The sequence below is a fragment of the Nycticebus coucang genome, chromosome 7, assembly GCF_027406575.1.
Source record: "Nycticebus coucang isolate mNycCou1 chromosome 7, mNycCou1.pri, whole genome shotgun sequence".
Classification (NCBI taxonomy): domain Eukaryota; kingdom Metazoa; phylum Chordata; class Mammalia; order Primates; family Lorisidae; genus Nycticebus; species Nycticebus coucang.
Genome location: NC_069786.1, coordinates 55,008,956 through 55,033,451, shown reverse-complemented (window position 1 = coordinate 55,033,451; position 24,496 = coordinate 55,008,956). Strand labels below are relative to the sequence as shown.

The following is a 24,496-nucleotide window of genomic DNA, read 5'->3' as shown; positions in this document are numbered from 1 at the left end:
AGATTTTTGTTTCTCTTGTTTATTAGTCTGTTTTTTTTAAGAATATAGAACTGGTATTATTTCTTCCTTAAATGTTTGGTAGAATTCACCAGTGAAATCATCTGGGCCTGGAGGGTTTTTGTTTGTTTGTTTGTTTAAATTGTTGTTGTTGTAAGATATTAGACCATGAATTCACCTTTTAAAGACTCCAGAGAAGGCTAGCTAATCCAGACGTCATATTTCCTACATCAGTATGACTGGTTAAAGAATGGGCACATGATGCAAGTCAGACTAATCAAAACCAAAGAGGGATTTTTTTTTTTTTTTTTTTTTTGTAGAGACAGAGTCTCACTGTACCGCCCTCGGGTAGAGTGCCGTGGCGTCACACGGCTCACAGCAACCTCTAACTCTTGGGCTTACACGATTCTCTTGCCTCAGCCTCCTGAGCAGCTGGGACTACAGGCGCCCGGCTATTTTTTTGTTGCAGTTTGGCTGGGGCTGGGTTTGAACCTGCCACCCAAAGAGGGATTTTTGTTGGTGCTTTCCCTCTATAGATCTGGGAGAAAGGGCCCATCTGAGGAAGTAGAGCCAAGAGAGAAGAGAGAAACTATGTCTTTGTAATCCTTATATCTAGCTTTAACATCTAAAGTGAGTCTTTTCCAAATTATATGAATTATGTGAGTCATTAAATTAACCTTTTCACCTAACCATTTTGAGTGTTTTGTACATTTCAACCTAATTCATGCATAATGCTAAGTATCCTCAAGGATTTAATCCTGCCTACCTCTTCAAATTTATCTGGTACTGTTCTCATTCTGGCCCATTATCTTTCAGCCTCCCTGATCTTGTACTTCTTCACATATAAGACTTCCTTGCCCACTTTGGGACCCTGAATATGCTTTCTTCTGTCTGAAAGTTCTTCACAAGGCTAATTTTTTCTCATTCTTTGTCTCAGGTTAAACGTTGTGATGGTTAATTTTATGTGGCCATTTGACTGGGATATAAGGTGGCCAGAATTTCTCTCTAACCCTTCGTCTCAGGGTTTGAAGAATGAAACCACAGACCACGTGGATAAGCAACCAGATAGAGTATATTGACAGAGAGAAAGATTGATAAGTATGATGAGCAGAAGAGGGGGAATGAAACCTCAGTCAGCAGATGTGGGGGAATCCAAGTGGGAAGTCCACCAAGTCTTTAGTTTAGGGGGTTTAAATGCTGCTTTTGCTATCCTGTTGGCAAAGTGTCTTGGGGAAGTGTGTTGCAAGTGGGCAGAGGTCTACAGCCAGAAAATAATACTAAAATTAGCACAAGAATATGGTCTTTGCAAAAAAAAAAAAAAGAAAAGAAATACAGTCATTTGCCCGAGTATTAGTACATCATTTGCTGTACCGAATCAAAAGCTTGTTCACTATGTTTGATGTTATGAAGTGGTAACTTTTATTCCCAAAGCTACCTATGTTTTTAGTAACTTCTTTTCTAATAAAAATACTGTTTGAAGAGAAAATTGTAGCTTTGCACTGGGGAATCCTGGCAGACATGAACTTAACCCAGTGATCAAAGTTAACCTCACGAGTACTACATAGCAACATCATGAAAAGGGTACGTTGGGTATCTTTTCCAAAAACACATAACCTCTGCTAATCATGAGAAAGCTTCAGACAAACTCAAACCGAAGGATATTCTACAAAGCACCTGACCAGTACGCTTCCATGTATTGCAGTAATGACAGACAGACTGAGACACTATCACAATCTGAAGAAAATTAAGAAGACACAGGAACTAAATGTAAAGAGGGATCCTGGATCGGATCTCTAGACAGAGAAGTGACATTAGTGGGAAAACTGAGTAAATCTGGATGAATTATTTTAGTTAATTAATTAAGGTTAATTTCTTAGTTTTGAAAATTGTTCTATAGTCATATAAGATGTTAACTTAAGGAGAAGTTTGGGTAGAGTATATAAAAACGCTCTGTATTTTTGTAAATCTTATGAGTGTAAAATAACCTCAAAATAAATACTTAAAAGTAGAACACAGTTTAAAAGGGACCTGAATAGACACTTCTCAAAAGAAGACACACAGGTGCCTGTGGCTCAGAGGAGTAGGGCACTGGCCCTATATGCCGGAGGTGGTGGGTTCAGGCCCAGCCCTGGCCAGAAATTGCAAAAAAAAAAAAAAAAAAAGACATACAAATATATAGATACATTTTAAAAAACAAACAAAAAATAACTCAACATCACTAATAATTAGGGAAATGCAAATTAAAACTGCTATGAGATAGCATCTCACACCTGTCAGAATGGCTTTTATCAAAAAGACAAAAAGTAAGTATTGGCAGGCATTTGGAGAAAAGGGAACACCTGTATACTGTTGTTGAGTGTGTAAAGCAGTGTAGTCATTATGGAAAACAGTTCGGAGGTTCCTCAAAAAGCTAAAAATACAGGTTGGGCACCATGGCTCACGCTTGTAATCCTAACACTCTGGGAGGCCATGGCAGGTGGATTGTTTGAACTCACGAGTCCAAGACCAGACTGAGCAAGAGCAAGACCCCCCATCTCTAAAAATAGCCAGGCTTTGTGGCAGGAATCTATAGTCCTAACTACTTAGGAGGCTGAGGCAAGAGAATCACTTGAGCCCAAGGGTTTGAGGTTGCTGTGGGTTGTGACACCACAGCACTCTATTGAGGGTGACAAAGTGACCCTCAAAAACAAAAAATAGCAACTAAAAATACAATTGCCATATGATCTAGCAATCCCACTCCTGGATATTACCTAGAAGATTTGAGATCAGTTTGTTGAAGAGATGTCTGCATACCCATTTTCATTGCCTCACTTTTCACAAGTATGAAATCAACCAGAGTGTTCATCAGCAGATAAATGGATAAGGAAAATGGAGTATATATACACAATGGGATATTATTTGGCTTTCAAGAAGAAAAAAAAAATTGTCATTTACAACAACATTAATGGAGTTAGAGAACATTTTGCTTAGTAAAATAAGTCAGGCCCAGGGAGACAAATACCACATGTTCTCACATGTATGTAAAAATATAAAACCATTGGGCGGAGCCTGTGGCTCAGTGAGTAGGGCGCCGGCCCCATATGCCGAGGGTGGCGGGTTCAAACCCAGCCCCGGCCAAACTGCAACAAAAAATAGCCGGGCGTTGTGGCGGGCGCCTGTAGTCCCAGCTGCTCAGGAGGCTGAGGCAAGAGAATCGTGTAAGCCCAAGAGTAGAGGTTGCTGTGAGCTGTGTGACGCCACGGCACTCTACCCGAGGGCGGTACAGTGAGACTCTGTCTCTACAAAAAAAAAAAAAAAAAAAAAAAATATATATATATATATATAAAACCATTGAACTCACAGAAGCAGAGTATAATTGTGGTTACAGAAGCTGAGCAATGAGGTGAGGGGAATTGGGAGTTGATAGTCAAAGGGTACAAAGTCTCAGTTAGACAGTGTTTAAGATGTGTGTGTTTCCTCACCACAAAAAAATGTTAAGTACTTAGGGTGATTGGCTATGTTAACTAACTTGATTATTGTTCATTGGATTCTTAAATTATAATATTACTTTATACCCCATTAATTTATATAAATTCTAAATTTATAATTTAAAAAATTTAGGTCCTGATGTACACCAGAAGTGATTTTCTATTTTAAAAATATAATACAATGCATGTGTGATATATTATGTAACTCCACATACTACTGGTGTTGTAGCACTCTGTATTCAAATATGTTCACTTTTTTTTTTTTTTTTTTTTTTGAGATAGAATCTCACTTTGTTACTCGGGGTAGAGTGCCATGGTGTCATAGCTCACAGAAACCTCAAACTTTTGGGCTCAAGTAATCCTCTTGCCTCAGCCTCCTGAGTACCTGAAACTACAGGTGTGCACCACCTCACCTGCCTAGTTTTTCTATTTTTAGTAGAGACATGATCTCGCTCTTGCTCAGGCTGGTCTCAACCTCCTGAGCTCAAGCACTTTTCCCACGTTGGCCTCCCAGTGTGCTAGGATTACAAGTGTGAGCCCCCACGTGGGACTGTATTCAGATTGCTATACTGAAACCCATGACATTTCGTACAGTATGAGATAAATAAATAAAGGCTAGAAATATCCTCAAAAAAGACTTTGTTTCTATTCTATAAATCTTTTTAAGTGTTAAGATATAAAGGTTAACTGACTCAAACAGGAATGAGATGAAGATTATTTGGGGAGAAATGTTTGTCACCAGTAACTATAGAACTTATACATTTTGAGTTTCAAAATATTGAAACATTAATATGTTTAGGAATTTTAATAACCAACCCAATATTTTGAGTATTGCTTTAATTTATAGTAATTTTGATGATTTTACTTTGGTTATTACACTGTTATTATTGATATTAAAGTACTTATAAAAACTTATTTTAATTCACTACTATTTTTGATTATTAGTCATACTTTGCAGTATGTATATTGGAGGATAATTTTGTAAAATTATGCTTACATTTTTTAAAAAGAAAAAAGTTTCAAGACATGTTAGAACAAATTAGTATAGCATTGGAAGATTAAAAACATTTTTAGCACGCAAAGCAACATATGGGATTATATCATAGTAAACAATCTTGATTATTTTAGAGATTGAGTTCTTTAGCATGCTTAATGAACTTTTCCTTAGTGATTGCAGGTTTTGTTCACTGGTAGTTTAGGTTTAGTCTCCAGTATTTACACTATTTCAATCTAATGGGGGAAAGAAGCCTTACTATATTTTTCATTAATACTGATGAAGACATGTAGTTAACATGCCTTTTTAATGACACACTGGCATTTATATATTTCTTTTAATCCTTTTATATGCATTTGATAATAGAATTTGAAAAACTCTGCTGAAAAATATTTAGCTTATAGACTACAGCCATACCACCCTGAATGCACCCTATCTTGGCTAAAAAATATTCAGCTAGTAATATAAGTCAAGAATTTAGAGGCCAGGCGCAGTGACTCATGCTTGTAATCCCAGCACTCTGGAAGGCTGAGGTAGGCAGATGGCCTGAGCTAGAGCGAGACCCCATCTCTAAAAATAGCCAGGTGTTGAGGCGGGCACCTGTAGTTCCAGCTACTCGGGAAGCTGAGACAAGAGAGTAGCTTGAGCCGAAGAGTCTGAGGTTGCTAAGTGGTATGACACCATTATACTCTATAGGGGGTGACAAAGAAGTGAGACTCTGTCTCAAAAATAATAATAATAATAATTTAGGCATTGCAGATATATATTAAATTTCATTATGTAAAATGTGCACACTGTTACCTATCTTAAAACAGAAACTGAAGTAAACTTTATATCCATAACTTTGAAACTGAATTTTAATATCTGCTAAAAAGGAATAACTGTGGTCTTCTAAAAGTACAAGGGTGGAGGGGGCCCTAAAGTTCATGTGCAATTTAAAATAGTTTTTCTAGTATAATCGTATTATCATTTTATCATTTTGTGATAAAATTTACCAGATTACAAATGTTTTCTCTGGGGAAAACTTAACTTTTAATTAAGACGGGTTTTATCTGCTAATGTTAGATATCTTAATGTAGGAAAAATTTACTTCTCCTAGAGTGGACCATTCTAATATCTACATAATTTTGTTTTATAGACATAGGTTAAAAGAGCCAGTTTGACTTCTGTTGTATTTTGTTTTGGCATGAAGATATCTTTCTTCTTTTCATCAATAAAAAATATGCTTTGTTTTAAATGTAGTTGTAGGATTCACTGAGCCATCACAGTCTATGATAAAAAAAAATCCCCTTCTAAACGGTAGCTTAAAATTTTAAGATAGTTGAAGACTAAGGGCATTGTTCTGGCAATGTAACAAAGGGTGTAATCAAACAATCAAAATGTTTCCCCTTGCTTATAAAAAGATTAAAGCTATACCATACTTCTAAATTAAATTGACTTCTAACCACCCAATCAGCTTTTAGGAACATTTGTAAATGACTTCTGCACTTGGAATAGGGAAAACGAGGTAATTTATCTTTATTTATTTAAGGAATTATTCTGGTTGTTCTAGCCTTTTAAAAGAAGAGAGAGAGAAGTGAAAATTGCTCTTTTGGAGTTGCCTATAGCAGGTATTATGAAGTGTTGTCTCTGCCAACTGATAAGTGTGCCTTGTAGCAATGTTTTGTGAAGAGTAAAAATGATTAAGAAAGGGCTCTTTCCTTTAAAACCTTACACCCTAGTAATGGAATGGCAAAAGACAGATTGTGGATAATATATCATGTATTTTCAAAGAACGCCTTAACGTATCTTTCTGGGAAATCCAGGAATACTTTTGGGGCAATATATTTTTGAGATTGTTAGTAAGGAATGGATGAGATTATTAATAGCAGAAGTTGTAGAGCATTTTTTTTGCATGTATTTGATATGCTTCATTCTTTTTTTATTGAAACAAATGACAAACTACATGAGTTAATTTTTATGTCCAAGCACAAGGATAATGAAATATATTTTCCATGCAAAATATTATATACATTAAATAACTTACAGTGGTAATAATGCAGTGTAAGTTTCCTGGGAAGCAGGAAAGATTGTAAGTAAAGAATAGATGAGATTATTAATAGCAGAAGTTGTAGAACATGTTATGAAGGCTTGAACTGGGTTCGAACCCACCCCAGCCTTAGAACATGTGGCTGGCGCCCTAACCACTGCACTACAGGCGCCCAGCTGTGAATTTTTATAATATTTTATATACTTTTGTTAGTTTTGAGTTTATTCTCTGCAAATTTCTTTGTTTTAAATCATGGCTATATACATGTAATTAATAAATATAATTTATGAATTATTATTTTGTAAAATAGAAATTACAGATGATTCTAAATTTCCCAGAACTGGAAGTTCAGTTCAATTGCTTATCAGGAAAATGACAGAAAATTAAATGTGATTGATCATAGTATGTTTACATAATAAATAAAATGTTTGATTAAGCATATTTGAGTCAAAGAGTTGAATTGATTGGTAAGAACACGAGATTTTATATGTAATAACAAATGGAAATAAATGCTTATTTTTAAGATTACAAGCTGATTTTTTAGAGAAGCTCAGTGGGTTTCTGAGAATTTGCCCCCCAAATCTCCAAAATTCAATGTAATCTTTCTGGTGATCGATCACTAGTATTAAAAGTGACATATGGGTTACCTGGTTTTATGTTTTTTGGTTTTTTTTTTTTTTTTTTAAACTCATCTTCAGTGCTAATGCAGTCCAGAGCTCTGGTAACAAAAGAAAATTACCAGTTTACCAATTTTCTGTTTAGGCTTTGATGAAGCAAAACAAAGATGGGCTAAATTCAAAAAGATACCCAGGTTTGTTCCCCTTTCTTTGTCCTTCTCCCTCACAGTTTCTTGGTGGGGACACTGTTGATCTTCCATGGGAGACCTAGTTACTGCTTTGTTGTAGTGGAAACACCCAAATCAGAACTTTTTCCTTACAGGCTGATAGAAAACGTAATTGATGAAATTTATTTAAATCTTGTTTATTTAAAGTTACTCAAATCTACTTATCTAATAAAGAATGCAGTGTTGTTTCATTAAAGAATATAGGGTTCATATCAGTCTCTGAGAGTACACTCTAGCCTTTTTTAGGACTACCCCTTGGTTTTTACAGATAAAAAAAGCAAAGAGGAGAGATTTGGTTGATAACTAAATGATAACAAAGTATACTTATTTTTAACTTACATGTTTAAATTTACTTCAAACATAAACTGTGTTAAAACTAATTAAATTGTAATGCACAGTCAGGGCTGATATAAACAGGAGATGATAAGGAAGCTTTATTCTGTAATTTTAACACAGAGCACACATGAATACATATAGTAAATTCTTTAGATAATCTGGAGTTGAGGGTTGATACTCTATTTTCATAGTATCAAGCCTGGGTACCTTAATTATTTTCTGGATGTAAATGGATAATTTTCAAGTATTAGAAAATTTTTTGTCATATTCCTATAAAGTATGAAAGTAAGTTGTGCTTTTGATCATGTAGCACTCAGACCTGGGAGTCTGGGTATTAAATTCTCTTTAGAATAAAAGTGGAGGTTGAAAAGTCACACTCACTTGAATTAAATACTGTCTTAACAAAGTGTTAAAAATGATTTTTTTGTGTTGATAACCACCTATGAATGCATTTAGAAATACCTTAGTAAGTTAATTCATTGAATCCTATGTTGTCTTGTGCATTGTCTTATTTGGCTAGAACACAATCCCTTTTTGGTATCAAGATACTCTTCTCACCTGAGAAGTGCAGTCATGTGCTGCATGATGATGTTTCCATCAATGACAAATCTCATACATACGATGATGATTCCATCAGATTATAATACTGTATTTTTACTGTACCTTTCCTATGCTTAGCTATGTTTAGTTCACAAATACTTATCCTATGCTACAGTTGACTACCATATTCAGTACAGTAACATGCTGTATAATTTTGTAGCCAAGTAGTGATCAGCTATAGGGTAGGTGGTCTGTAAGCTATACCTAGGTTTGTATAAGTACACGCTGTAATGATTGCATAACACTTCTCTTAAACAATGCATGTCTGTATTAGAGAACACTGCTTACATTCTGGCACGTGGAAACTGGAATCTCTTTGCCTATGTATGATAATTTGAGTAATGACTTGGTGACTTCTATGACTTACATTCTGGACTTAATTCAGTGGTTTTCATATTATATTAATAGGATGTTTTTATTTTCCTAACAAGTAAAAAAATTTAATAGTATATTAATAAACACATGTTAGCAGAAAATTGGGCTCTCTTCCTCAAGTCAAATTGTTTTAATTAGTGGAAATTATTTACTTAAAACATCAGTTCTCAAATTCAACGTAAATAAAGTTATACCATTAACTTTTATTACTTTTAGAGTATTTTCATATTTCTAGAAAGATCTTATTCTGTGGGGTTTGAAGAGTAGAAATGCAGAAGAAAAATGCAAAATAAAAACTTGAATAGATAAGAAATTATTATAAGTTTTAACTATAAATGTTGAAATTACATAAATCTCATCTGTTTTTGTAGTACAACTTTAAGTGTGTTTTCTTCCCTCCCAGGGCATTTATTCAGAGCAGCTGGGGATCAACCGTTTAACCTGTCCACAGTGTCGAGTGCCTTCCCAATGGTCAGCCACCCAGTCTTTGGTCTACATTCAGCCAGCTCAGGGCATTCAGAATTTGGTGGTTTGGGGACACTTGGTACACCCACAGCCTTAGCCGCACATCCCCAACTAGCATCTTTTCCAGGTAAACATATGTTACAAACAGTGTTCAAGGAAAGGAGGGAAGCTTGAAAATGTTCAGGCAGTGATTTATTATTGAACAAAAAGGAATAGTCTAATATCTGTATTAAAATTCTTATGCAAGAATTGGCTTAATTCTATTTGTCATGTGCAAAAAACCGCACGTATACGTTGTTCGGTGGCAATGTATTCAGAAATTTAATTAGATAAATAGGCATCTATCACAGAAGGGAATAGTTCAGCCAATTATTTTTCTTGCTTTTTATTGACGTGTAATATACAAAAAAAAGTATATATTCTAAGTGTAAAGTATGATGATTTTTCTCAGCTTTGTTTGATTTTTCTTTTTTTTGTTTCAGTTTTTGGCCAGGGCTGGGCTTGAACCCATCACCTCTGGCACATGGGGCCAGCGCCCTACTCCTCTGAGGCACAGTTGCCGCCCCAACTTTGTTGATTTTTTAAAAATTATTTCACTTACAGTGTGAAATTAAATTCAGTTCCTTTTTTTTAATTTTATTTCAATAGATTTAGGGAGTGTGAGTGGTTTTTTTGTTATGGGAATGATTTATATAGTGGAGAAGTCTAGGCTTTTAGTATACCCGTATTGGGGGGTTCTTCACTTATAAGAAGGTTGAGCTTGACAATTAAATTTCTATATTTTTCTATATTTGATCAAAACAACTAAAGAATTACACTACTTATATTGCAAGAGGACCACTATTAGTCAAAATTCTACACATTATGAGGATTCAGAAAGATGCCAATTAAAACTTAAGTTAGACAAACACTCTTTGTCTTGTTAATTCTCTTAAAAAACTAAAGTTGGATGTTTTTTCCAGTGATTAATTTTACCTTAATAAATTTAGTAAGGGATGTATGTTTTAGTGTATGTGAAATAGTTTAAAACATTGGGACATAATTATAGAGACAAATGGATCTGAATTTAAATCTGGGCTTTGCTACTTCATAGCTATGTGATCTCACACAATATCTGACCCCTCAGCTTTAGTTTTCTAATCTGAAAACAAGGATAATAATAACAGTGCTTGTGCCTCATAGGATTCAAGAACATAGGTCATAGTTAGTGCTGAATACAGTGTCTGGCCCACCTGTTTAGTCTATAATTGTTAACTATCATTATTATTTTCTTTTGGGCACTTTAATGGTTAAAAAAATGGCAAATACTTCTTTAAAAAGAAATGAATGTCTTGTTTAAACTATATGTATAAAGGATAGATGGTAAAATATATTTTTCAAGTTCCATTTCTTGAATCAAATTATTCCTTTAATCCCGTTGTCAGGGAGTGGGGATGAGGAGGAAGAATAATGTGAGCAGACAGTTAAAGTCTTAAACTAAGTCTGAACATTTCCTTTAACAATATTAATGGGAACTTATTTATTTTCTAGCAGTGTTATTTAGCAAGATAAGCATTTAACAGATATTTACTGAAATATAAAATTACATATAAAAATCAAAATAATATAGTTACTGGGATCGCAAATGTTTTTATCATTGTATTATAGTTTATTAAACTATTGCTTTTGAACAGTTCTAAACCAAATGTAATTACTGTATTATTAAAACAAAATACTTCTCAGCTGGCTGCGGTGGCTCACACCTGTGATTCTTGCGCTTTGGGAGACCAAGGCAAGTGGATTGCTTGAGCTCAGGAGTTCGGGATCGGCTTGAGCAAGACCCCATATCTACTAAAAATAGAAAAAGTAGCCAGACATTACAGAGGGCACCTATAGTCCCAGCTATTCTAGAAGCTAAGGCAAGAGGATTGCTCAAGTCTAAGAGTTTGAAGTTGCTATGATCTGTGATGCCACAGCATTCTACTCAGGGTCACAGCATGAGACTGTCTCAAAAAAAAGAAAGAAATACTTCTACACTGGAATAATGGTCAACACATTTTAAAAATTACTCATTTAGATTTCAATAATATCGATACTTCCACTGTATAGAAAAAATTTAATAATTTCTCCAGCCTACATAATTATTCATTTAATGTACAGAATTCTTGGAGCATTTACTGTGTTCTGTGCACTAAGCCAGTTACTGAGGAATACACTAACATAGTATATTTTATGTTGCTATAGTTCTCAGGACATGGATAAACATTCAATTTAATACAGAGTGTTAAGTAATGAAAATATGCCTGAGTATAATTCTTTTCCTTCTGGCCAGATACTGCACCTGGTTTTCAAGGACTCATTTTACTTAAGTTGTAGATTTGTGGCAAAAATGTAAATATAAGTTCTCTATAAATTGTCTTTATTCAGAAGGGAAGCTAAACTGCCAAAGTTGTAAAATCACCCAATAAATACATGAGGACACACAGGACAAACATTACTAGGAATTTTAAATAAGGAATAATTTGTTTTCAAATTTTATGCATTTCTAAAGTATTCTGTATTTCTGATTAAATCAAATGTTATTTGATAGACATCAGCATATAATAAGATTATTTCTATTTTATATTGATATAGTATTTCATGATAATTCCCTTCAGAATAATTATAAATTTTGGCTATTTAATATATTACCATAAAGTTTTGTCAAAGTGTCCGAAATATTAAAATCTTTGAGTTGCATATGATTAATATTCCTAGTATGTTGTTACTTCTTTTGAATATACTTGGAAATTCATCATGTGCTTATTTATATAATCCTTATTTTGTATTTTCCCTTTTATCAACAAGCTAGTTTGTGTGTAAAATTTTTTGTTTTTTATTTCTTAAATTTGGAAAGTAACTAAACTTGTCACTTAACAAAAAGTATATTATCTCCTGTGAAATAATACCAGACATTTGTAAAATTTATATTCAGAAGCTGTACCATTTTTATCTCTTTATTTAATTGATCTTATTGCTTATTTTATATTTTCCTCTGTGGTGTCAATTTATTTATAACACATTTTCTCATTGTTTTCTGTAATCCCTACTGTGTGCTTAGTTAGCTTTGACATTCTGAAGTACATTTTTACGGGGTTTTTTTTTTAGTTTATGTTTAAAATATTTAAATCCTACTACATGTTGATTACTGCACTGATTTGCTTACTGATTTGTTGGTTGTTTACAAATCTATACATTCAGCTTTGTTTTTTGTTTGTTTTTGAGACAGAGTCTCACTTTGTTGCCCTCGGTACAGTGCTATGGCGTCATAGCTCACAGCAACCTCAAACTCTTGAGCGCAAGTGATTTTCTTGCCTCAGCCTCCCAAGTAGCTGGGACTACAAGCACCTGCCACAACGCCTGGCTATTTTTAGAGACCTATGTCGCTCTGGCTCAGGCTGCTCCTGAACCTGCGAGCTCAGGCAATCCACCTGCCTCAGCCTCCCAGAGTGCTAGGATTACAGGTGCGAGCCATTGCACCTGGCATATACATTCAGCTTTAATGCTTTAACTATAGACTCTTTTGTTAAATAATGTAAATATCTCTAGGAATCCTCAGTACCCTTTTTTTTTTTTTTTTTTTTTTTTGCAGTTTTTGGCCAGGGCTTTGTTTGAACCCGCCACCTCCTGCATATGAGGCTGGTGCCCTACTCGTTTGAGCGACAGGCACCGCCCTAATCCACAGAACCCTTTTATCAGCTAGGTGTAAGGTAGTTGTCAAGCCTATAAATAACAATAAATTCTGATGGTGATACCAAAACAATGCACTTTTTTTCCTTCTCTAAATAGATATCTTTTGTCTAAATAGCGAATAAATGATTAATGCTTTTGTATAGTTACTCTTGGTTCCATTCCCATCATTCAGGCATCCCTAAATAAACATTGGTATCATTTCAGGAGCATCACCTTCCTGCACTGCAAAAGAATAGCTTCTTCAGTTTTCTGCTTATACTGTTTTCTAGACCTTTGAGAATTGCAGCTACCATGAAAATTTCATTTTTAAAATGCAGATTTATGCTATTAGATAAGGAAGGTGCATATCACTTTGCGGTCTTTTTTTTTCTTTAAAAGACAGATTTTGCTCTGTTGTCCAGACTAGAATACATTGATATCATCATAGCTCATTGCAACCTCAAATTTCTGGGCTCAAGCAGCCTTCCTGCTTACCAGCCTTCCTGGGACTACAATGTGCATCACCACACCTGGCTAATTTCTCTAATTTTTTATTTTTTGAGACAGAGTCTCACTTTGTTACTCTCAGTAGAGTCCCATAGTATAATAGTTCATAGCAACTTCAAACTCTTAGTGATCCTCTTGCCTCAATTTTTCATTTTTAGTAGAGACGGGGTCTCACTCTTGTGAGCTCAAGTGATCCACCTGCCTTGGTCTCCCAGAGTGCTAGGATTATAGGTGTGAGCTGCTGTGCCCAGCCCAATTTTTCTATTTTTGATGGAGATGGGGGCTTGCTCATTCTGGTCTCAAACTCCTGGCCTCAACCTCCTGCCTCTGCCTCTCAAAGTGCTAGAATTACAGGCCCAGCCTACATTTACATTCTATTTTTTTTTTCTTCAGACAGAGTCTCAAGCTGTTGCCCTGAGCAGAGTGCTGTGCATCATAGCTTACAGCAACCTCCAATTCAGACTCAAGCGATCTTCTTGCCTCAGTTTTTCTATTTTTAGTAGAGATAGGGAGGGTCTTGCTTTTTGCTCAGGCTGGTCTTGAAATCGTGAATTCAAGCAATGCACCTACCTTGGACTTCCAGAGTGCTAGGATTACAGGTGTGAGCCACCGCCCCTGGCCTGTATTCTATTTTTAATGAAGGGGTATTCCTAGTAAAGTTGTAAAGATCACATAATATAGATACACCGATAATTTTGAGTTTTTTCCCATATCACACTGTTGTGGTTTTTTCCTTCTAATTTTCTCTTGGTTGTTAGAATCAGTAAAAAATATGGTTTACTATATTTTTCGAAAGACTGGTCTGAAAAATAATAACCTAATAGGTAATTCACAGGGCATTTAGTCAGAGAAAATTGTTTTCAGAATTTTAGATGACACAATGCAAGATTACTTCTTTCTTTCTGGAAGAATGTATTCTATAAAACTGCCTTTTCTTAAAGTATTAACTAAGAGCCACTCTGAGTATCTAAATGCTATTCAATGATTTTTCTACCATTTAGTCATTTTATATCAATAAAATAATCATTGTTATATTTTATGAGCAGAAGTATAAACAGAATTTAAGCTTTTTTTTCATTAACTTTAAGGAGAGAGCCTTATAAATTTTTTTTTGAGACATAGAGTCTTACTGTGTTGCCCTCAGTAGAGTGCTATGGCATCACAGTTCACAGTTTGAACAACCTCAAACTCTTGGGCTTAAGTTATTCTCTTACCTCAGCCTCCCAAGTAGTTGGGACTACAGGCACCTACCACAATGCCCGGCTGTTTTTTGTTGCAATTGTCATTGTTGTTTAGTAGGCCTGGGTCAGGTTCGAACCCACCAGCCTTGGTGTATGTGGCTAGCATTGTAACCACTGTGCTATGGGCACCGAGCCAAGAGCCTTATAAATCTTTTAAAATTCAATATGAAATCACTGGTTTTTGAAATCCTTTGAGAACTTCTTTATTAAACCAAAAAAGCATACTGATTTTGCTATATTTATGTTTTTATTTGACCGTAGAATATTTTCTTTTATAAATGCATTTGAAGTATAATGGATTATAGTTGTTTTATTTTGCTGGTTAGACCACTTGGTTTATCAGAGCTCTATTTATGTTGCATGTAATTTGAGGACATTCTTAACATGGATTGTAGGTATAACCTTAAATTCTTAAAGTAGATTATTGTAAAACTTAACGTATTTTCTTTAATAATTTAGAAAAGATATGGTGTAAGTCTATTAAAGAATCAAGTAGTTCTTTATATTCCAAGTTTTCAGTTTTATTTTTAAAACTGTGAACTACCTTTGTTCTTTATAAACTTGAACTCTAGAAAACTGCTAAGTGAAGATTCTTGGATACTGGCCTAACAAGAAGAGTGATGAGTGTATTAGTTCTAATGAACTGTTTACAATTAGATTATCAGAACTATATAATTTAACAATTCTCTTCCAAGATGAAACTTAAAATATTTTAGGGAGAGAATAAAATACAGAAAGCAGTTGTAACATTAACTGAAAAGTTAATTCAAATATTTTTGGTTCATTTGTTTGGTTTTGAGGTGCAGAATGGTGGCGAACAACAGATGTTCATACTCGTACTGGGGCAACCTTCTTTTCACCATTACTGGGAATTCCACCACTATTTGCTCCTCTAGCCCAGAATCATGATTCTTCTTCATTCCATTCAAGAACTTCAGGAAAAAGTAATCGAAATGGTCCTGAAAAAGGTATCCATGTTAACATAAGTGAAGTACTATAAATCTTCCATTGCCATATTATTTTCATAGAGTTAGATTTAATAACACTTTTGTAGCATTATGCTATACCCATTCATATTGTCTTTCTTAATCCTTGCAATAATTCTTTCAGATTAGAAGTACTGTATTTTGCAGCCAAGATTAAGTAAGTCATTCAAGATAATACATATGGATATAGTATAGTTCAAATTTTAACCCAGTTCTATTCTATCTTATTACATACCTATATGGAATTCAATATAGTACGTTATTTCCACAATTAAGTATTAACTTCATTAAAACTAATATCCTAGTACTCTATTTCTCTTTTCAATGGTGATTAATATCTCTACAATTTATAACTATCATTAGAATATAATTTAAAAATTGTAACACAAACACAAAAAAAATAAAATAAAAATTGTAACAACATTTTAGATGGTTTCTTATCTTTTTCTTCACTTGAACAAGTGTTGCGGATAGTTTGATCTAAAAGAGGAATATTTATATTTAGTAATCTTTCTAGACATGTTTTTTGAAATTCATATAACATTATGTTAATCATTTTAAAGTGGACAATTTAGTGGTATTTAATGCAGTCCCAGTGTTGTGTAACCACAACCTCTGTCTTGTTCAAAAACATTTTTATCACCCCAAAAGGAAACCTTAAGTAATGGGTACCAAAAGGTACCCACTAAGTAAGCAGTTGCTCCTCCTTTCTCTCTCTTCCAGCTCTTGGCAACCAGCAGTTTGCACCCTGTCTGTATAGGTTTACCTATTGTAAATATTTTATATAGATGGAATCTTAATTTTATGTGATCTTTGTACCTGACTTCTTTCTCTTATGTTCTTGAGTTTCATTTACTTTGTGTATATATATGGCTGCTTCATTCCTTTTAATGGCTGAATAATATTCCACTGTATAAACATGTTCATTTTTCCTTTCAAGGTGTAAATGGGTCAATAAATGGAAACAGTACATCATCTGTAATTGGTGTTAACACATCTGTACTGTCCACTACTGCTTCAAGTTCCATGGGACAAATTAAAAATACAAGCTCGGGTGGAGGAAATAGAAAATGTAACCAAGAGCAAAGCAAAAACCAGCCTGTGGATGCTAGAGCTGACAAAATCAAAGATAAGGTAAGTTATTCCCTGAAGGACAAATTTATAACAGATGTATATATGGGATTAGTATTCCCAAGGTCAGGTCACTAGATTTTATGGATTTTTTTTTATGAATTGATACCTCTTATTTTGGCAGTTACATATTTTGTGGTGTGGTACTAATGTATCTTAAAAAATTAAAACTGTAAAGCCAGTATAATTAATACAAATAGTACTGATAGGTAAAATTTATTGAGAAGTTACATTATCAGTTCTACTCTAATTGCTTTGAGTATAGTATCTATTTCAATCTTCCCTATAGCCCAAATGAGGTAGCTACTATTACTACAGATGGGGGAACAAAAAGCCAAAATATTTAGCCAGTAACTGGCTGAGCCAGGATTTAAAGCCAGTCAGGTTGACTCCAGAATCTGTGCTTCAGAAAAAAAAGAACATGACTTTTATAATGGAAAATTTCAACTGGAAAACGTGGACAGAATAATTCTTTGTACTCAGTATTCAACAGTTATCATCTCATGAACAATTTTAATTCACCTATATCCCCAAATGTACAAGTTATCACTTTATTGCCTCCCAACTCTAAAGTCACTTTTTTCTCCTTTGCCAGTTGGTACAGCATTAGACCTTGTCAATAGAGTCCTGGAGAAACACTGTAAAACAGTGGGACTTCTGTTCCTGGTTCTAGTGTTTATTACTTCTCTCATGCTGTCACTGACAGGGGGTAGCTTCCTTGCCAGCTGATAGCTTCTCTGCTTGTGGCCCAGGAGACCCGGTGGTAGAGACCATTCTAGTGAGTTTTTTATTGACATCCGGATAGGCAGCTTGTTAGCAGGTTTTCAGGGGAAAACTGGTGTCCCCAGCAGACAGTAGCAGCCTTGATCTGTGATTTGATAACTCATTGAACTTCTCGGCCATTCTTAACTAAGTCTGACTTTCTTTTCAGAAGTTACCTACCTTGGTCCTATAGAAAGTGGCTATTCCTTACGTCTGCTATTCTTGTATTACTTAGTTCTCTTTAACTCTCTTAGTAGTTGATCTGCAGTTACTAGTTTATAATTCTTTTTTTTTTTTTTTTGTAGAGACAGAGTCTCACTTTTATGGCTCTCGGTAGAGTGCCATGGCATCACACAGCTCACAGCAACCTCCAACTCCTGGGCTTAAGCGATTCTCTTGCCTCAGCCTCCCAAGTAGCTGGGACTACAGGCACCCGCCACAACGCCCAGCTATTTTTTTGGTTGCAGTTCAGTCGGGGCTGGGTTTGAACCCGCCACCCTCAGTATATGGGGCCCGCGCCTTACTGACTGAGCCACAGGCGCCGCCCTAGTTTATAATTCTTTATGTTAAATTTTTCCTATTCAGATCTCTATTGTGGTTTCTGTTTCCTGGCTAAATCTTGCCTATTCTAGAATTGGTATCAGGAGTATTGGGTGTGCAAGTCACACAAGGTAAATACCACTTCAGCATTCTGATTGCTCTAAATTTTTGGATTCCCTCTTTCACATTGTGCCAGGGAAAGATCTGACATCTCAACCTTATAAAATGTAGGTTACTACTGAGTTCAGGATATGATCTAACATTTTATGTATTAGATCACCCATATCAGAGAATTTGGTCTGCTCCCATTTGTAATTTCTTCTTGAATGAGAGGTCTTGGTTTATTCTTTTCTGAGTTAAAGCCTTGAAATCATCTGCAAACATTTTGGAAACAAAGATAATAACAAAAGTTTGTGATCCTAACACATCATATTCTCCATGTTTGAACTGTAAAATCAAAGGGACTGGTAAAGCTCTGGCCTACCCTAGCAAGAATAGCACTGAGTAGCCACTGTGCAAAATGGCATTGATTTGAACTTTAAATCCAAGTAGCATGCTTCCTAGGCTCCAATTTTTTATCCTGAGGAACAACTAATAACTCCTTTATCAAAATGTTCTTTGTCCTTTTTTAAAATGGGATCTAGCTTTATGTGTTTTCTAGGATCAAGTGAAAAATAAAAAGTTTCTTTCCTTTTCCTAAGCATATTTCATAGAGAATACTACATTTAGATTTTTTTTTTTGAGATAGAGTCTTATTTGTCACCCTTAGAATGACGTGGTGTCACAGCTCACAGCAACCTCAAACTTCTGGGCTCAAGTGATTCTTTTGCCTCACCCTCCCAAGAAGCTGGGACTACAGGTGCCCACCACAACAACTGATTATTTTTAGAGACAGGGTCTCACTCTTGTTCAGGCTGGTCTGGAACTACTGTGCTCAGGCATTCCACCTGCCTTGGCCTCCCAGAGTGCTAGGATTATAGGTTTGAACCACTGCACCTGGTCTTATAACTAGATCTTTTAGATTCCTTCTCAACAGAAAATATTTTCCAGAAAATAGCACACTGCTATGAGGGCCTTGGGGAAGGTCATCTGGTGACACTAAGAAGCTTGATGATGCCTGTCACAAAAATGCAAAAGTACTATATTTAGGCCCAGGGTTAAACATTTCTTTTCTCTCGAAGCCACACCAAACACTAGAGCAAACATGATTTAAAAAAATAAAAAGCCCTTTGGTTGTTTCCTCCCAAGGACACAGATTTCAGGGTCGTATTCTCCACCTGTTGCTCGTTAAGTGCTCCTTTCTCCCTTATGATTTGTTTCAAGGGCTTTCCTGTAACTGTAAACAACAGGGTCTATCTCTGAGCTGCTGCCAGTTTCTCTACAAGGCAGACAGTGAAATAGCACTCATTCCTGATTCCCATAGTACTTTGAAGTAAATCCCAACATCATATTATTGGGTATGTTTCCATATGTATATTTTTAGTGTCCATGGTTTTAACCCTTTTCTGTGTTAGGAGCAGTCCTAAAATCTAGTGAAATCTAAAATCTATAATCTCCTATGCCTCCCGAGTGTGTAAGCAGTGTGCAAGAGTTTGTAGGCGTGAATATGAAGCAGTTCCTGTACTTAGTTCTAATGAGGAATCTACCTACATTCGCATTTCTAAACAGAATCAGTGTTGTTACACTATAAACTATTACCAGGAACACAAATTAAAAAATTACAGAGGCATGTCTTTAATAGTATTAAATAAAGAGACAGATTGTGAGATACCATTAATAGTGTTTATAGACAGCTAAGTGTAAAAAACATAGAGAGACTGACTGTTAAAGTGAAGCGTATTAGAACTTAAGATGGCATGGGCGGTACCTGTGGCTCAGTGAGTAGGGCCCCGGCCCCATATACCAGAGTTAGCAGGTTCAAACCTGGCCTCAGCCAAAAACTGCAAAAAAAAAAAAAAAAAAGAACACACAAAACCTTAAGATTGCAGAACAGTGGCTCAGTGCCCATAGCTCAGTAGTTACAGCTACTTGAAAGACTGAGGCAGGAGGATCGCTTGAATCCAGGAGTTTGAGGTTGGCTTGAGCTAGGTTGACACCGCAGTACTCTAGTTTGGCGTTAACAGAGTGAGACTCTGTCACAAAATAGATAAATATATAAATAGTAAAAATAAAAATCCCTATTAGGGCGATTAGGATACTTAGCTCAGGTGTCCTCATTGAAACTCACTGACTACATCCAGTTCCCTCATATAGTCTCATATATATTTAGAATAAATATTGATAGTTTAAGTTAATTAAGTAAGTTTTAGACCAAAACATACAAATATAAAGCCTGTGTAGAAAAAAAAATTAAACAATTCAATGTTGAATGAGTTCTGTTCCCACCTCTGTATAAATTACTGTTCCTTTTTTTTTTTTTTTTTTTTTCTTTTGCAGTTTTTGGCCAGGGTTGGGTTTGAACCCGCCACCTCTGGCATATGGGGCTGGCACCCTACTCCTTTGAGCCACAGGTGCCACCCCATAAGTTACTGTTCTTATAGCAGCCAAAACAGTCTTTCAGAAGCATGTGATTTTTTTAAGGTTTGGAAATATGTTAGAGAATATAAGATGATAACTCCACTGTAGAAAACAATTTAACAAACAGTTCTTCAAAAAATTAAAAAAATTACTATAGGAGGATCCAGCAATTCCATTTGTGGTTATATACCCAAAAGAATTGAGAGCAAGGTCTCAAAACCCATGTTTATAGCAGCATTGTCTGCAATAACTGAAGTATTGATGTAACCCAAGTGTCTGTTGATAGATGACTGGATAAACAAAAATGTGGTATATACATAACAATGGGATATTATCCAGCTCGAAAAAGGAAGAAAATTCTTATATATGCTATATCATGAATGAGGATGTTATGCAAAGTGAAATAAACCAGATACAAAAAGATAAATACTGTACCGTGTGATCTCATTTATTTGAGGCACTTAAGTCAAATCATAGATGGAAGTAGAATGGTGGTTGCCAGAAGCTTATGGAGGGAGAGATGGGAAGTTAGCATTTAATGGGTATAGACTTTCAATTTTACAAGATTAAAGAGTTCTGGAGATGGGTGGTGTTGATGGTTGTACAACATTGTGATTTTATTTAATACCACTGAATTATACACTTAAAAATGGTTGAGATAATAAATTTTATATGTATTTTACCCCCAATAAAAAATAGGGGAAATATTTCATATCATATGCTATCACTCCCTCTAGTAATATACTATCCCACTCAGAATAAAATCTTTGCCATGGCTTATAACAGCTATGTGATCTGACCCCTGGTTCACTATGTTCTAATTAGTCTAGGTCACTAGTTAGTTTAAACACATTCCAGCTTGTGGTTTTTTTCTTTGCTGTTTTCCATCTTGAGAGGCTCTTACGTCTTTGCCTGACTTACGTCTTGAGAGGCTCTTATGTCTTCTCCCTTAGGTTTCAGCTCAGAAAGGTTTTATCTGTCTACTGCATCTAAAAGCTCACCTTACCTACATTCCCCAGCACACATCGTGTACCCAGTTATTTTGTCTTATTCATGGCATTTTTTACTCAAAATATTTATTTAGATTGGGGTTTTTTTTGTTAGTTTCTTTTGTTTGTTTTTTTGTTTTTTATTTTTATTTTATTTTATTTTTTTGAGACAGAGTCTCACAGTGTCACCCTTGGTAGAGTGCTGTGCCGTCCCAGCTCACAGCAACCTCAAACTCTTGGGCTTAAGTGATTCTCTTGCCACAGCTTCCCAAGTAGCTGGGACTACAGGCACCTGCCACAACACCTGGCTATTTTTTGGTTGTAGTTGTCATTGTTGTTTGGCAGGCCCGAGCTGCATTCGAACCCGCCAGTTCTGGTGTATGTGGCTGGCACCCTAGCCGCTGAGCTACAGGCGCCAAGCCAGATTGTTTGTTGATTCTCTTCTCCCTGTTCTCACTAGGCAGAGTTGGTGTCTGTTTCTCACAACATTATATCCCCAGAAGCTTGAGCAGCTATGCCTGGTACACTTAGCTTTGAAAGAAAGAAGATCCCTGTGCTCTATTGAGAAGCGAGACGAAGCGAGACCTAGGAATCTGCTGGTCTCGACACGTTTTGCAAGAAAAATCTTGAACCTTAAATGTTCAGAACTGGCACCTCTAGACCCATTTGTGGAGAGAAATGAGTTTCTCATGCCATCTTTAAATTTAAAAATATACACAGTTTAATTGGGTATTGAAGTAGGAATTTATTCTTCTCTGCTAAATCACTGCAGCTTCCTTATTCTTTTCCTCCTTAGCCTCTACTTAAACAAAAATAACTTAAGTTTAGATGCTTTATGATTTGCATAGTCTTGCTAGACATGCTTAATAACCCACAACAGATTTTGGTTGCAAAGAAGGAGCTATTTCTCTGACAAATAAATGTTAAAGGTAAATATTAATGTATTATTATTATTATTGTTTGTCTTTAACATCTATCTCATCTTGTGTTCCCACACTTTTCTTAATCAGTTTCTCATCCCTCTCATCTCTTCTCTGAGGGAAAGAGATAGCTCAGGAAAGATGGTAACTATTAGTCAACTTACTGAAGTATGTGTCTGTGGAGAGGCATTATGGTAGGTTGGAGCAGTTAGAGCAGTCATTGTAAGCAGAATGTAACAGCAGGAGCTACTCTTCTCACTAATGCATTTTATTTAATTTAAATCAATCTTCAGAAGAGTATAGATTTGCACACTGTAACTATGCCTTCAATTCGGCTTCATGTTATAGAAGTATATTACTGTCTTTCATTCTCCAAACTTCAGTAGTCATGAAAGGATACTGTTAAGACCTTAACTTTTATAATTTATTATTATTTTTCTACTTTCTTAATTTTCTCTATTAGCAAATGCCATTGAAATACTCCCATTTTGTACTTAATGTGTTGCTCTGTCATTTCAACAGTCCTTTTCAGTCTATTGGTGGAGTTTTAGCTTTTCTGTTGTATAGTTATTTAGTTTTAATTCATCTTACATCTTTTCTTCTTTTCATCGAAAACTACTGTCTGTTCTTTTTTTTTTGGCCAGGGCTGGGTTTGAACCCACCACCTCTGGCATATGGGACCGGCGCCCTACTCCTTGAGCCACAGGTGCCACCCATACTATCTGTTCTTAAAACACAAAACTTTTCTTTTATGTAACCTAATATCCCTTTCTACCAGCTTTGGGGTTTCTTTTTCCTATAAGGTCTTAAATATTCCCCAAATCTATCTTCTTTGTCATATTTTTCTGTCTCTTCTGTTATGAAAATTAAATTCCTTGACTGACTAAAGCATCCCTGTAAATTGTTTGATACCTATTATATCTTCTTTATCATACTTATACAGAATTATTTGCTTTTATTTAAGCATCTGTGTACCTTTCTTCTCCAAACCACTAGAATGTAAGCTTTTTGAAGGCAAGAAGTTTGTCGTGCACACCCTTATAATCCTGCACCTAGAAAACTATATTTGGCACATTATAGGGAAATAGTTGGCTACTGACTCACTGCATAGAGAAAGAAGACTAAAGCTAAATGTACAACTTCAACATATGTATCATAATTGGAATTAATATTTTGTGAACCGCACTTTATTATCTGTCATACATTTTGGAGCATGACAACCATATGAATACATCTACATACATACTGATATTTTCAATATTCTGAATATTGCTAACCTCACACTTTTTACTGGGAAATTCCTAACAGATATGTTAATTTGATCAGTTTGTAAAATAACTATGCTTACAATATAAGACTTCTTTCCTTTTTTCTACAGTGACATTTGAAATTGAAAATATCATTTGAAAATTAAAGCAGCATACCTTTTACTGAAATTTAGATTTAAAAAATAAAATGATTTTTGATGCTTTAGTCAAAGTATTTCTAAATACTTTGTCCTTATCCAGAAACCAAGGAAAAAAGCTATGGAAAGTTCTAGCAACAGTGACAGTGATTCAGGCACATCGTCAGACACCTCAAGTGAAGGCATTAGTAGTAGTGATTCAGATGATCTAGAGGAAGATGAAGAGGAAGAAGATCAAAGTATTGAAGAAAGCGAAGATGATGATTCTGATTCAGAGAGTGAAGCACAACATAAAAGTAACAACCAGGTATGAATTGTTCCATGAACAGTATTCAAATATTATTCATATTTTGAAATTAACAGGTTTATATTAACTCTCAACATCTGTAGTTTTAAAGTTAATCATTACATTTTTTTCTTTTGCACGAGAAAATATGAGAGGAACAGATAAACATTTTGAAAGAAGAATTTGATATATTTTTAGCGAGTATTGTAGATCTGCCATAAGTCTTTAGAACACTTTTTAAAGTATTCTTTTTTTCTTTTATGTGAGTTAATTTTTATGTCCAAGCACAAAGATAATGAAATATATTTTCCATGCAAAATATTACATACATTAAATAACATACAGTGGTAACATTGCAGTGTAGGTTTCTGGGGAAGCAGACTCTGTGATAGAAATGTACATATAGGAAGTGTAT

The 24,496-nt window shown here is 35.1% G+C and overlaps 1 protein-coding gene across 19 annotated transcripts in view; it reads left to right on the top strand.

The window, feature by feature from the left end:
* Positions 1 to 24,496, top strand: part of BAZ2B (bromodomain adjacent to zinc finger domain 2B) — a 303,102-nt gene that overhangs the window by 144,753 nt on the left and 133,853 nt on the right. For 12 of the 19 annotated variants that reach the window (XM_053596952.1, XM_053596943.1, XM_053596951.1 and 9 more), the window contains 4 exons: positions 9,046 to 9,234; positions 15,346 to 15,513; positions 16,472 to 16,665; positions 23,899 to 24,102. In XM_053596952.1, the coding sequence (XP_053452927.1) occupies positions 9,046 to 9,234; positions 15,346 to 15,513; positions 16,472 to 16,665; positions 23,899 to 24,102 (755 nt within the window). The remainder of the gene's footprint in view (positions 1 to 9,045; positions 9,235 to 15,345; positions 15,514 to 16,471; positions 16,666 to 23,898; positions 24,103 to 24,496) is intronic. The other 7 variants (XM_053596957.1, XM_053596946.1, XM_053596945.1 and 4 more) reach the window with 3 other exon arrangements.